This window comes from Rhinolophus hipposideros, assembly GCF_964194185.1.
Source record: "Rhinolophus hipposideros genome assembly, chromosome: 7".
NCBI lineage: Eukaryota > Metazoa > Chordata > Mammalia > Chiroptera > Rhinolophidae > Rhinolophus > Rhinolophus hipposideros.
Window position 1 is genome coordinate 48478846 of NC_138053.1, and position 15013 is coordinate 48493858.

The 15013-nt window shown below is 37.8% G+C and overlaps 1 protein-coding gene across 7 annotated transcripts in view; it reads right to left on the reverse strand.

Annotated features, from left to right (window-relative positions):
- RASGRF2 (Ras protein specific guanine nucleotide releasing factor 2) overlaps positions 1 to 15013 on the reverse strand; it is a 230559-nt gene that overhangs the window by 87960 nt on the left and 127586 nt on the right. For 4 of the 7 annotated variants that reach the window (XM_081052886.1, XM_081052884.1, XM_081052885.1 and 1 more), the window contains exons 12-15: positions 14626 to 14762; positions 8002 to 8084; positions 2166 to 2414; positions 1156 to 1544 (exon numbers count right to left, since the gene is read on the reverse strand). In XM_081052886.1, the coding sequence (XP_080909012.1) occupies positions 1156 to 1544; positions 2166 to 2414; positions 8002 to 8084; positions 14626 to 14762 (858 nt within the window). The remainder of the gene's footprint in view (positions 1 to 1155; positions 1545 to 2165; positions 2415 to 8001; positions 8085 to 14625; positions 14763 to 15013) is intronic. The other 3 variants (XM_081052889.1, XM_081052888.1, XM_081052887.1) reach the window with 1 other exon arrangement.

The following is a 15013-nucleotide window of genomic DNA, read 5'->3' on the forward strand; positions in this document are numbered from 1 at the left end:
TGGATGCTTTGTCTGATTAATTGCCCAATATTTATTTTGTTATCAGAAAGTAAATCAGCTGTTATACAGAAAAAAAATAAGTTGTTTGCTAATTTGCCTGTAAAACCTTTTTTGTTTCCGTCACAGCAACACTGGAATCTAACACCAACAAGGATCACTTCCTGCAACCCCTACCTTGTACCAAGCTAAGGGAGGTAAGATGATGTGTCACAGGACCATCAATTCGTTCACAGTGTTTTGCTTCATTCATTTAACAAAAATTTACTACCTCCCAGGCACTGGCCAAGGCACTGAGGTTACAGAGGTGAACAAGATAGATAAGACTGCTGATTTCATGGAGCTTATATGGGGAAAGACTGTCCAGGCAGAAGAAAGAAAAAGTGCAAAAGCCCTGAGCAGAAATGATTGAGGTGTTTCTGAGACACGAAAGAGAAATCAGTGTGACTATAGCCTAGTAGATGAGGGAGCATGGCAGGAGCAGGAGTTGGAGAGGGAGACAACATCCAAGTCTCATGGGTTCTGAATGACTTGGCAGGGAAAATATACTTTAAGTGTGACGGGAAGTCATTAAAGAATTTAATCAGGAAACCAAATATTCTAATGTATCCTTTTAAAAACCATTCTGGCTGTCATGACATTAAAAATTGCCTCAGATTTTATTTTTCTCCCTGTATCTCTGTTGTAATATGGAATGTTGCCTTGGTAACTAGACTGAAGAAGCCATATTAATGCTTACAGGCTAGTCATCCTTAGCAGGGGAGGTTAGAAGGAGTACAGGTGCTTGACGCAGACGCTGGAGGAGGAGGTGGCTGCCCTGAGGTCCAAGCTCAGAGATGAGGGTGCCCACAACCTGCTACACAGAGTATCATGCTAGGTTCTTTACCCAACCACCAGCCTTAATCAAATTCCATGAAGAACCTTCCAGTAGTAGCACTCGGATAACACTATTGGCCTTTACTACAGAAGACATTAGGACAGCTAATCTTGCTCTCCTTTCTACAAAGGCTAGAGGGAACTACTGGAATTCTAGCCTTTGTGTTCATTCTACTTTCCAAGCAGAAGTGGGAAAGTTGTAAAGAAAGGGAACTAGCGTTCCGAAGGAATGGTAGGGAAGCAGGTGGCCAGAAAGCACAGGGTGTGGCAGGTGGATAATACCTCTTTGAATACTTCGTTTTAGCTTGTTACACAGATCCACGCGGGGGTTATCTAAATGCTCTTCTAAAGATCCCAGGCTTTGTTCTGGAGAAGAAAGGCTTCTGCTAAGATCCAACGGTACTTTACCAGTGTGTGGCGGTGGGGACGCAGCAGGGCTGTGGGTTGTGGTAGGACTGCTGGATGCCGGGGAGGTGCTCAGGTCCAATGCTCCTATCCTTGAATTCAAAGGAGAAGTCAAGGACAGCTTTCTGGCCCTCACTGGGGAGGATGTTCTGGACACAGCCAGTGGTGGGGGGGAGGAGAATTTGCGACACAAGCGTGGAGTCTTGCCATCCACCAAATGTTCACCTCTGTTGTTCTGGCTTGTGGCAAAAAACAATTCCAATGACCTAAAGATAAGAGAAAAGCTATTAACAGATTGTAGCCAAGTGAAAATGATTCCCCTGATGTCATTCGAGAACATGCTCCCTTCATTAAAAGGCCACAATACCATCACACTTCCCTTGCTGGGTTTTCTTCATTTCAATGCTCTCTGTATTCCATGCACTTGCCAAAGGAACACAGACACGTTTTAGGCCATGTCTAATCCCCTGCTACGAAACTATACTCCAAAGACCAGTAGTACTGGTATCTCTGGGCAGCTTATTAGAAACGCAGAACTCTGGCTCCACTCCAGACCTACTGAATCATAGCCCGCAGTTTAACAAGACCCCAGGTGATTCTTACGCATATTAAAGTTTGAAAAGCACAACTGTAAAAAAAATGAAACAGGAAAATCTAAAACAATAGATTTAGTGTCCAAATAATCACAGAGAAAGTAAAGGCCACTTGGGGACTTCAGGGTTCTCAACTTCTTCCATCAGGAACTATCTGTGACCTCTACTCACCCCTTCTACTGGTGAGGCATGGTAAGATCGAAGGCAAGGCAATACCCTCAGAGCGGTTCATCTAAAGGGAAACCCAGGAACCAGAAGGACCACACTGTCATGACAGGAAAGTCCCAGGCCTACCTGACAGGGATGGAGGTAAAAGGCCTCTTGTATATGTCGGAAAGCTTTGCTAGCACCACAGCTGCCGTCGTGAAAATACGATAGGTGTGCAGAAAGGTGTTGAGGAAATCAATACTAAGAAACCTCAAGTCTGTCAGCCGCTCCAAGAGGCGCTCCACACTGGCATAACGGATCTGGGGCACTTTGCAGGAGTTGAGTGTTTTACTGAAGCAAATGTCAGTGTCGTCTTTATGAAGACGGGCATCAGACCTATGCACAAAGCAGGCACATGAGGACAAAACCAGGATGCAGTGTCCTCTGGGTCACTGAGTATTTCAGTCTTCGTAAACACACATTCCTGTGCAGGCCTCCCATCGCATTTGATAAAAGACATTGATATGACATATTACATACAACAAGGCAGGGCTAAAGGAATATCAAATATGCCATACAATTTATTTAGGAAGGTCAAAATTAATTGTGGAGAAGGTAATAATAATTCATTTCACTCTGGGAATTCCTTCTGTAGGGGAGCAAAAATAATTTTTCCTCTACCCTTCTGAGTTCTTGGCTGAGAGCTCTGTAATAAAAGATAGATTAGCAAGAGAAAAACAAATAAATTTATTAACATGGATACATGCAAGATACCCAGGGAGAAATGAGGAACTCTCCAGGTGGCTTAGAATTCAGGATTAAATATCATCTTAACAGGAAAAAGGGAGGGAGACATAGGCCTCTTAGGGGAGAGTAAATGATTTTTAGAAAAGATAAATGGTTCTTAGAAGAATAGATGGGCGATTAAATAGATAGTGTGACAATTTGGGTATGCTATCGACTTCTAGTCTCCTCTCCTGCGATAAGGGTCAATCCTTCCTGGGTGATGAATGTCCTTGGGAAGGGATTTATGACAACTGAGTTCTTTTTAGAGGGTCTTCTTTAGGCAGATAAGGGGACTTTAGAGAAAGCCTCTCCCTACATTTGCTGTTTTTCAAGTTCCTACAGCTCAAAATAATATGCCAAAGTGGTATATTTTGGGGTGGCATATTCTGCTACCCTTCACTTCTCTCTCTAATTCAACCATGTTTTATTAGGAAAATGAGACCAAAAGCCTTATGTAGGAGGGGCTTTGCTTATCCTCTTAAATCAAAGTATCAAAAATGCCCTTAAAAAGTAATAGGTAACATTCTCCCCACAGAGGGGTGAGGGAAGGGGGAGACACAGATATTTCTTTTTCTCACTTCTAATTTTGTGCATTTGTGCTTTCCCCTTTTTTCTTGACTAAACTGATAGATTATACGATAGATTATATTATTAGGTATTTTTCCCTCTAGAACTACCTCTTCATCAATTCTGTGGTCTTTCTATATCTTAATTTATTAATGTCAGTTCTTATCTTATTTCCTTCCTGCATTTTCCTATAGTTGATTTTGTCATTCTTTTTCTAACATCTTGAACTGAATGCTTAATTCATTTCATTCTTCCTGGCTTATTAATGCATTTAAGGCTATCCAAGAGTACAGTTGAATCCACAAGTTGTGTAAAATGCTTTGGTTTCATTTTGGTCTGCAGTATTAAAAATGTCTTCATTTTTTAAAAAAAAGTAAAATGGGTAAAGGCGGTCAATTGTATGGTAATGGATGGTAACTAGACTTACGGTGATCACTTTGTAACGTATACAAATATCAAATTACAATGCACCCCTGAAACTAATATCGTATTATATACCAATTTCACTTCAATTTAAAAAAATACTCATAGGTGAAATATAGGTCATAAACCCTTCCAGAGATTCTTGTGAGCAGTTCCCCCCACTGGCAATGCTGTATTTGTTCTCATTCTGTAAAACCTCCCAACTGCCTGCTCCTCCACCCGACCAATGCAGTGGACGTCTGAGCAGCCTCTCCAGGCGGATGAGCAAGCTAAGAGGAAGATACGCACAGCAGCCCACAAGATCCTTGGTCATGTTCAGAGCCCTCAGCCAGTGGTGAGCGTTTCTTAAAAGGGAAAAAAGGCGGGCGAAGAAGCAAAGTTTCTAAGAGGAAAAGCTTCAAAGCAGAGGTTGAATCCAAGTGGGGATCATAGAAATGCACACCTTCTCTTGGACTGCCCAGAGCCTGCTCATTCCCTTCTGAGATCCCTTGTTTCTCTTCACTGCAGCATCTCAGAAAAGGCAATCAATGAAGTCCTGGATTTCACCACTTGATTAAAGAATATGCTCCTTGGCCAGTGATGTTCCGTGAGGCGACTGCTTGCTAAGAATCAGTTGGCTTCTTGTGAGGGCCCTTAATTATCCCTTTCAGCACTTTGAGGGGTTGTAAATTATATATTTATTTTCTTTTGGATAAAAAGGAATCAATACCTTTCTTAGCTTGCTCTTGGAAACTTCCCAGCCCAAAGTATGCTTAGTGCAGGCGGAAGTATTTCATTTGTGGGCCTGAAAGGGCATTTTAAAAAAGCCGCTAACCCCTGCCAAGGAATTGTCTGAGGGTGGCCAGCTAATTTAAGTCACATTACTGATCTTGAAAATGCACAAGCGCGTCTTTTGAGATTCTTGAAAGCAGCGTGGCCCTTTTTTCCACTCACTATGTGACCATCAACCAACTTTACTTCGCTGGTTCTTAATTTTCTCATTTGTAAAAAGATCTTAGAAACTTTCATGAATCAAGCAGTCTGTCTAGAAGATGGCTGACCGAAGTAATCACTTTTCCTCCCATCATTTCCCACCAAAAAAATCTCTATTTCCTGAGGAAGTTGAGGTTAATTATTGTTAAGAGAAATCAAGCCTTAACCTATATATATAAAATGTAAAACACCATTTAAAGGGATATTTGCACCTAATAAATGTCATGATTTTGCATTCTAACCATAGTTTGAGATTTGCGTCTGTTGACTATAAGCAATGAAAACAAAAGGAGGGAAAACTATGTTGTAGCCACCATGAAATTAAAATAAAACTGACTAATTACACCACTGTCCTTCAAAATTGTGATTACATTTTTATTTTAAGTAAAGAAAAAAATCGAATTTATGAAATTATTTAATTTTCTTTTATTACACTGTACAAGATCTTTATTTCCTAAGGGACTCTCAAGAAAGATATAATGTGTTACTTAAGCCTCTTATGATAACAACCCCTTTTTGGTAAACACTTTAAAAAGCAATCTTGAGACATCAAACCCATATTACCTATTATAATTAGCAAGTTTTTTTAAAAGGAAGTGAGTGCCTGTAAAGTGAAGCCACAATTAAGATAGGATAACTTTTTCTTTAACGCTCCAAAATGTCCTTTTTTTACCCCCTCGTGATATCTAGCCAGGGAGATGCACAGGGAGACAAGAATACAGAATTTAGGGTAGAATAGAGCCATGGAGGAGACTATCAGAAGGAACAGAGATCACAAAATCATCTACTTTTCTTTGATGAAAGAGAACCAGGCTCAATGAGGCAGAGAAAAATAGATGGAAGAAATATATAAAATACAGAGAGTGCCAAAAAAATGTATACACATTTTAAGAAAGGAAAACACTGTACTAACATTATACTGATGGTAACCACTTTGAGCACCTCTTGTAATTGTAGAAGTTAAATGTGTTCATCTTTTGTTATTGGTATATATTGAGCATTACAATTTTAATACAGCTTTTTCCTTTCTTAAAATGTGTGTACATGTTTTTGGCACCCTCTGTATATGAAACTCTGCCTTGGGAATAAATACAGTATAGTATAGATGGGCATCAAAATGTGTGACTTAATGTGTGACTCTTACAGCTGGAGATACAGGTTTCTGTCCTGATAGGAGAATGTTTCCTACGCATCCAAGTGCACCTCTGTGCACCCCAAAGTGGGAAAGTCTTGGTCTACATGGGATTGAGATTGGACATGGACACTTGTCAAACTGCCATGATAAGGGACAAAAGATGCATTCGGGCACCAGCCATAATCGGTCATGCACAATATTAAAGTTTTTATCCACATTAATTCTTGAAGTCAACAAAACGTATGTACAGTCATCCTTTGGTATCCATGGGGGATTGGTTCCAGGACCCCGGTGGACACCGAAAGCTGAGGGTGCTCAAGGCCCTGACATAAAATGGCTTAGTATTTTCATATAACCTACGCGCATCCTTCCGTGCATTTTAAATCATCTCTAGTTACTTATAATACCTAATACAACATAAATGTTACATAAATAGTTGTTATACTGTATTGTTTAGGGAATAATAACAAGAAAAAAGGTCTGAACATGTTCAGTACAGTCACACCATCATAGACCTAACTACTTAGTACATGTCAGCAACAACTAACTTTTTTAAAAACTATTTTGGATTTGTGGTATGTTGAAGCCACAGAAGCAGAACCCACAGATACAGCGCACCACTGTATAGTGGGCTTGGGAGTTTATAACTTACTTGGCTGCAATGTCTAACTAACATATTCTCATTCTAAAGCAGTCTGAACTTGAATTGAATAGCTGCCTAACCTTCAAGAAAGTGCTTTTAAAAATGAATAAAAATATATGTTATTTTGTAAAATACTAAAATAAGAATCCTATGGTAAAAAATTAATAAGAAAACTCTAACCAATGATGTGAATTTAAAAATTCAGTCATAACTTGGACCATTTGATTTAATATTCCATACTTGGTTGTAATCTTAGCATCACACATTTTAACTAATTGGGTTTTAAATAAAACCATAGTAAATTAAAAACCTAGAAAACTGAATGCTAAAAGAATCTTTGCCCCAGAGTTTTAAAATAATCTTACCCAAAATATGTTTAAATTTGACTAGTAATTTAAAATACTATCATTCTTTGTAATTAACTTTCTGTTGTAATTATGGAACTAGTATAATGCACCTCTGCCTTCATATGACATAATAATAAGTTTTAAAATTTGTATCATTGGGATGATGCTAATTATAGTTAACACTTAACACTTATCAGAAGAGAAAAGTTAATGTTATTTATTGCAGTAGCATAAACATCTCAGACCTAAAAAAAAATCCACATAAAAAGACATAGAAGACAAACATTTTCTTAGTTTCATGTAACCTTTTTTTGAAAGATATAACAGAACTTCTTTTAAAAATATTCTTAGAATTTGGGATGCAAATAACCAAGAAAATAAGAGTAGGAATCAGCTTCAAAATACTCCCCAATTTTTGAATTTGGAAAGAAAAAAGTATATAAAGACAAAAGCATTAATACAGAAAGCTATGGCACATAGTTATTGATGTAACTTCTCATTTTAAGCTATAGTTTCCCTATTGATCATTATAAATTATAGGATTTGCTTTGTTAACGAAACATATAGAGACAGGATGGCAACCCTGGGCAATAGCCTCTAGTGCCCTATATATATAGGCAGTGGCCAGGTGGTACCATAGGAAACCCAGATGATTCATATTAATTGTCTTCAAAATCTAAACATATCTCTACAAGCAAATCTGAATGATAAGATTCATACCCACTAAGACGACGCCAAAAGAATCTGCCATGCTTTGATCCACCCTCTGACCTTGGACACATCTGGCTGTCACAACTTTTTACATTGAATCTGAAAATCTCCACAGTCTTTTGTTCTGAGTGAAGGCATATGTGACAAACAATTTTTATGAAACAACAAACATATATGAAAAACAATTTTTCTATGCCATGAGTTGATAAACCATGAATCTGAAGAAACATTTTGATAGTCTTATTTATAATGGAATATCATGAATTATCATATTACTGTCAAGAAACATAGTCACAATATGAAGCAGAATGCTGCTGAAGCAATATTTTATTCAGGGTTTTACATTCTCTACCAATTTTATCTTGATTAAAATGTAAGGGAAAGGATTATCACACTTACTTAATCATATGTGGCACAGTAACTTTGGAATTCTCTTCAAACACTATAGTCATTAAACCATTACACCGTATATTGTCCACACACTGTGAAATTAAAAAATAGACAATTACAACCCACGTGAAAACCTAGGCAGATTATATATTCACAGAATTGTTTACAGCAACAAAAACAATTTAGTTTCTCATCACACACACACACACACACACACACACACACACACACACACAAGGCAAGTAAACATTATACATTGAGGCACGGATTCAATGTCTAGATACCAAAGCTGTGTACCTGGCAAATTTAAGGACATGTTTCCCTGCAATGTGTTTCTCAAGGATACTGACCACAATGTCACATTGTCACAATTCTCTGGCAGATGTAGCACTGCTTAAGAGGTTTATGACCTTCGGATGGTGACTGCCTCTGCTGTGTTCATTCTCTGCCCTAGGGGGTGGTATGGAGCAGGGAGAGGAGAAATGGCTTCCTTGGGTGAAATTCATCTTCTGTCTCACTGGTCAGCTCTGTGCCTGCTTTTCAGGTGTTTTTGCCAATAAATTCCCTCATTTTACTAGTTTCTCTAGCAGTTTCTATTGGGACCATGTTGGATTGATGAGGATACAATGTATAATCTCTCCTGTTTCCGGCACACATAAAACCCTGTTCATCTTGTTCTCTTTTCTAAGACAACTTTTGCTAATTTTCTTTGCCTTTTTAATTTATAGCTATGCCACATCAATTAAAATTTTCCCTTTGCAATTATTTTGGGTTATGGAAGCATTTATTTTGAATTATACATATTCCCTTTGAAAAAAGCAGCAAATTAAAAAAAAGATTTAAACAATCTTTAAAATCAGAAATTACTTCTAGTTACTAGGATATCATATAGTGCTTTATGACTACAATTAAATGGTGTGAAGAAGCTGATTGCAGGACTTCACACAGGTCCTGAACTCGGGGTTTACCCTAAACTCAAATGTCTAATAAAAGAGGACACATACGTATAAGGAACTTGATCACTGCCGTCCCCTGACTATTCAGTTTACTTAGCGCATCAGTCATTTTCAAACTTGTTTTTCCTTAAAAGTTTGTTTTCTCATGTCTTATGCCACTATTTCAATGACCAGGTATAGAGGATCCAAAACCCTGGTAATAAAATGGAATACTTTAAAGTTCCCTTCAATGAATTTCCTCAAACTACAGCACCTGGAAATGATATAGGTCTTTTGTAAAAGCAAAGCGATGTTACCTGAACTTCTGAGAAGCAAGGGATACCTGTATATGAATGTGTGTATGAATATATTTATGTTAGAAGGCGTGGTGTATACTCATGATCATACATGCATGTATCTTGGTTGTGTTGGGGAGAAGAGTTTGAGCTCCAACGGAAAACAATTTCAGTTCACTCATTCAATAAGAAATACATGAAAATAAACAAGGTGTGACATAGCTTTAAGGACAGATTAAATTTATATGAACTATAGTAAACCTTGAAATTACTAGGATAACAAAAGCCATGGATATTCTAGTTCAGTTTGTGATGACCTTGAGTCCGACTAGGGTTGGGTCTGGGAATATGCATGTTCACAAAAGCCCCAGGTAATTTTGATGCAGCTGGTCCTTGGAAAAATGTTGAAAATAACTCTTCCAGCAGGGTACTTTGAGGGTTTTAGTTCAGGCAATGCCTATTCAAATGTCAGTGGTCTACTGTTGTCACCATGCTTTTTACCTTCTTCATACTTCTAAGTAGGAAGGAAGTTAAGATTCAACTTTTCTCTTTTAATTCACTTTTTTATGTTAAAATAGAAAATTCCCTATTGATTCCAGGGGAGCTATTTTAAGGAATAAAGTATGTCAGCAGCATGCTACAAATTTGTCTGTACAAGGTCTATATTTTGACACATCTGCCCAAACCAAGAAGCCCAGAGGTGAATTTTAATTCTGCGTTTTAGTTAATACCCATAATTATAGAAAAATCTGTTTAATACACCATTATGCATGACAGTAAGACAAGCACCAATGAATGCACAATATTGAAATGAATGGTCAAATCTTCAGCCTCAAAATTGTCCCTATAAATAGAAGAAAAAGGGAAGAATTATTGGTCAAGACCATTAGCCACTTCACATTTTGTTGGAGGAGCCAATAGTTAATAATGACCTTACTGATGTAGCGAAAAGTATAATTAATCATTCAAGGAATTGTTACTTCTAAAAATTATAGCTTCAAAGACAGAGGCCTGGCAAGGCCAAAAGGTTTAATTTTTGCAGAGAGTGCTTTATGTGAAACACATCGTTTCCACTCAGGAACAGACTTTATTATCTTAAATAAGAGCCATGTGTGCCTAGTGTAACATGGTACAGTACCTTAGCAAGGTGACTTCTAATCAAATCAAAACAAGATTCAGATTTAGCAAAATAACGAGTAAAAACATAAAAAGACGAAATAACGGAGAACATATTCATAATATGAATTGAAAGAAAGTGTTCATTTCCCTGGTCTGTACAGATAGCTGAAATGAATAAACATCCATCTGGCATGAACTGACAAGAAATAGAAATAGTGGAACATGTTAATCTCATTGATAATTACAGAAGTGCACGTTTAAAACCACTAAAAAGCAATATTTTTCCATTAAATAGGAAAATATGATGAATATGACAAAATGAAACATTGGCAGGACTTAGAGGAAAGCTGCATAGATACTTTGCTGATGATGTAGTGAAATGATGAGTTGTATACTTCTTGAAGCATTCGGCAGTCTGTCAAGTTATGAATTATGAAATCATGAAAGTGATCAGGCCCTCTGTACCAGCCTTACCCACTGTGGGGAAGACATACCAGCCAAGGATGAAAGGGAAGGGAAAAATTCCTGCTCTAAGATGCTTAGCACCATAGCATGTCTTAATGCTAAAACTGGGAAACTGCCTGTATGACGTGCCTCATTATTCAGAAAAAGCTAGAAAGGTGGTAAGTTAATGTAGAGATGTGTGTATGTGTGTGTGTGTGTATATACACACACACACACAAATATACTATCTTAGAAGATACCAGTATGAAAAATACGCAGAAATACAGAAAGACGTAAATGAGATAAAAAAGCAAAAGTGACGCATGCATACACACACTGAGAGCCAGACTGTAAAATGACTTCTCTATGGCAAGATTCTGGAGGTTTTAGAGAGAGAAACAGTTGATTTTCAGGGCAAAGGTTCTCTAATTTAATTATACAAAAGTAGTCTGTGGAGCGTGTTAAATCTTGGGGTGTCTGGAATGTAGGTGGAAGAAGCTGCATATCTTAAGAACCCTCAGATAACTCTAATACAGGTATCTGTGGAAAATACTTGGATAAAAATGTACTTTGTATGCTGGGTGTTGGGTGTATTTTTAGTTCCATTTTGTGTCCATATATTTGTACATATACATAAAATATTAAATGGTATATCTTAAAGCATTTAGTAGCCTCATCTTATTAATAATGAATATGTCCAGGGATACACTTGGGAGCCTGACAAATTCCATCCGTGTATGTGTAGCACATAATTTCCCCCATAAAATGTTTCCTGCTTTAAGCAGACAACAAAGCCAGTTGAGATGCAGGCTGCTGGGCAGCAGGGTAGGCTTAGTCAATAGTTCAACACTCCATCCTTACCACTCACCATTCAAACCCCACATCAGAAAAATCACTAAGTATCTCAGAATACTCACTACTGTACTCAGCCTTTAGTAGTGGTTGGCACATGACCACTCCCTCCTCCTCGATACATTTTCTTCACTTGATTTCAGGACACCATGCCTTCTTGGTTGTCCTCCGATTGCACTGATGGTTCCTTCTTAGTTCACTTTGCTCTTCCCCCTGACCCCTAACCCTTTTCTCTTTTCTATCTACAGTTACTCCCTGGGTAATCTCAATAATTTCACAACCTTAAATACCACCTAAATGGCATAAAGTCTTCTACCTGGACCTCTGCCATAAACACTGAACTTCTATATCTCACTGCTTACTTAACAACTCCACTTACATGACTTCCTCATTTTCTATGTTCCACCTTTCACATTCCACTTCAGCCACACTGGCCTTCAGGCTATAACTCAAAATATGCAGTGTCCTCCTGCTCTAGAGTCTTTGCAATGGCTGTTACCTCTGTTTCGGATGACTGTCCCTTCATAACATACCTCCGTGTTATTTCCACCACCTGCTGCATTTTTTGTTTACTTGTCTTCTTCGGAATGAGCTGACCACCTTTTTAAAACTGTACCGCCTCACACCTACCTCCAGGAGCTCCATCCTTCTTCCCCTGCCCAATCACCTTCTAACATAAAATAGTATATACTTCTTTATAATGTTTACCATTCATGTTCAGTTTTTCCAATACTAGAATGCAAGCTAGACAAAGCCAGGGAATTTTTTTGTTATAGTTGCTTCTTTTGTTCATGATACATCACAAGTGCCTAAACAGTGACTGGCATATAGTATCACTGCATAAACATATTTGTTAAATGAGTGAAATCATAAATGTCGCAGCTACACAATATCAAAGTTCTACTGAACATAGTAATTTCACACAATGATACTGTCACTCAAAAAGATAAAACTTTCTCTGAGCATCCTTCTCTGATTCAACTGTAGGTATAATCTAATACAATTTGACATAATGGCCATGGCTAATCAGAGAGGAGGAGGAAGCTGTACACTTGTGCTGCGAGATGTAGTTAGTCTAAGCAGAGAGTCTCACTCGGATGCTTGTGCCAGGCAAAGCATGGAGTACCTTTCTTTAAAGGACCAGGCATAGGATTTTTCCTGTACCCCAAGGTTCTTTCTCTTTTAACAATGCCTAACCAGGTGCCCTAGGAAGGTCACTTAAAGCTGTTTGTCAACTATGTGTCTTAGGAGCCCCAGTTACATCATAAGTTAGGAGCTAGAAGCAGCTAGAAAAACACCGTTGCCTTCTCCTATTCTCCCCATTCTTCCTACTTACCTTGGCTTCACAACACTTCACAAAATCTTGTTCCATTAAGTTGTTTACTTCCCTTTCTTCTCTACTAGCCTGTCTGTCTCCTTAGGAGCAGGGACTATCACTGTATCCCTAGTACCTACACAATATCTGGCAGTACATGGTGATTGCACAATAAACATTCATAGAATCAGTGAATGATTCAGAATTTCGTAAGGTAAGAGATGCATTACAAAGACTGAAGTATTCATTCATCCAGCATAGAGTTAATGAAGGTATTAATAAATCACCACCACAAGGATGTAATTATGCAAATATTCACCATCAAAGCGGTCATGGCAGTACATAAGTGGAAATCCAGCATTCCTGTAGAAGATGTTTAGAGTTCTGATAAAAGACCTGGATTAGGTCTGAGTCCTGACTCAACACAGTTGTGAAACTTTGGACAAATTCTTAGCCTTCCAAACCTCAGGTTTCTCACCTGTGAAATGGGACTAATATTTCTCATTACCATCAGAATACTGTTGCAAGGGTCAAATAAGACTAAGTTTGCAAAATTTCTTTGACATGTAAAAATAATTATTTTTGACATTTATTCACTTTCTATTTTCCCTCAGATTTTAGTCACTCAGAAAAAAATTAAGTCTCTAAAGAACTATGATATAGTTCAGATTTTTATCTGTTTTATATATAAATTACTATAAGCTCTTCAGAAAAAAAGGGGTGATAGAATTTACAGTATATGCCCTTTCTGTTTGTCCAGTCTTCACTGAGTTAACAACTTTGAAGATAAATATCAAGCCTTCGTTTAATATTTCCCTCACATGAACATTTTTCTCCTACATTAGCTAATGGAGCCAAAATTAACATGGAGCTTGGATTTGGAATGCTCAAGTCTAATCATGACTAATTTTGACATATTTCCACATCCTGAATAAATGCAACAATTCCCTAACTGGACATTGCTGATCAAGAAAAGTAAGCAAGTCTGTTCCCTATTTTTTCTATATAAAATACAGGAGCTCATTTTCAGTTTTCAGACTACAGATAGTATCTCTCATTTGATGTAACTCCTTAATTTGTGATTTCTCACCGTAGCTCTTTTTGTATTTCTCACCATTTTTCTACCTCAGACACAAATAAGCAAAAAAACATCCAGTGGGGTCACTGGAAAACTTATTACTAACGGAGATTTTAATACTGTTCAACACTAGTGTTTATACTTACAGATTGTACAAAAATGCCCAGTAACTAAAATACAATTACTACATTTCACATAAATGTTAACCATAAAAATAAAAACAAACAACAAATGATTCCAGCATCTCAAGATACATAATGGCAATGATAGGGACCACAGCAACTACCGTGCTCCCCCAAAAATAAGACCTAGCCGGACCATCAGCTCTAATGTGTCTTTTGGAGCAAAAATTAATATAAGACCTGGTGTCATGTCATGTCATATAAGACCCGGACTTATAGTAAAATAAGACTAGGTCTTATATTAATTTTTGCTCCAAAATACGCATTAGAGCTGATTGTCCAGCTAGGTCTTATTTTCAGGGAAACACGGTAGATGTAATTTTTTAATAAAAATAAATTGACTCTAAAAATCCCTCCCAAAAGTTAATGTGCAGAAGAAAAAAAAGACTTATGGCAAAAGCCATTCGCTTACCTGACTTATGTCGCTTGTCCAGGCAGCTTTCTCCTGGCGTGAAGGTGCCAATAAGACTACAGTGAAAGCGGCAGCATCTGGAGGCTCCACCACTATTTTAAAATCCAGGTGTCCAAACACGTGCCCAGAACCTTTGGCTTCAACACACGTAAACCAATCAGATGTGAATACAAAAATATGAGTGATCGCTGCTTTCACGTAGTTCTAGTAATACCGTGTTTCCCCGAAAATAAGACCGGGTCTTATATTAATTTTTGCCCCCAAAGATGTATTAGGGCGAATTTTCAGGGGATGTCTTAGTTTTTCATGTACAACAACCTACATTTATTCAAATACAGTCATGTCATCTTCTTCTGGACCATCGTCATAACGTATTAAATGAGTCCCT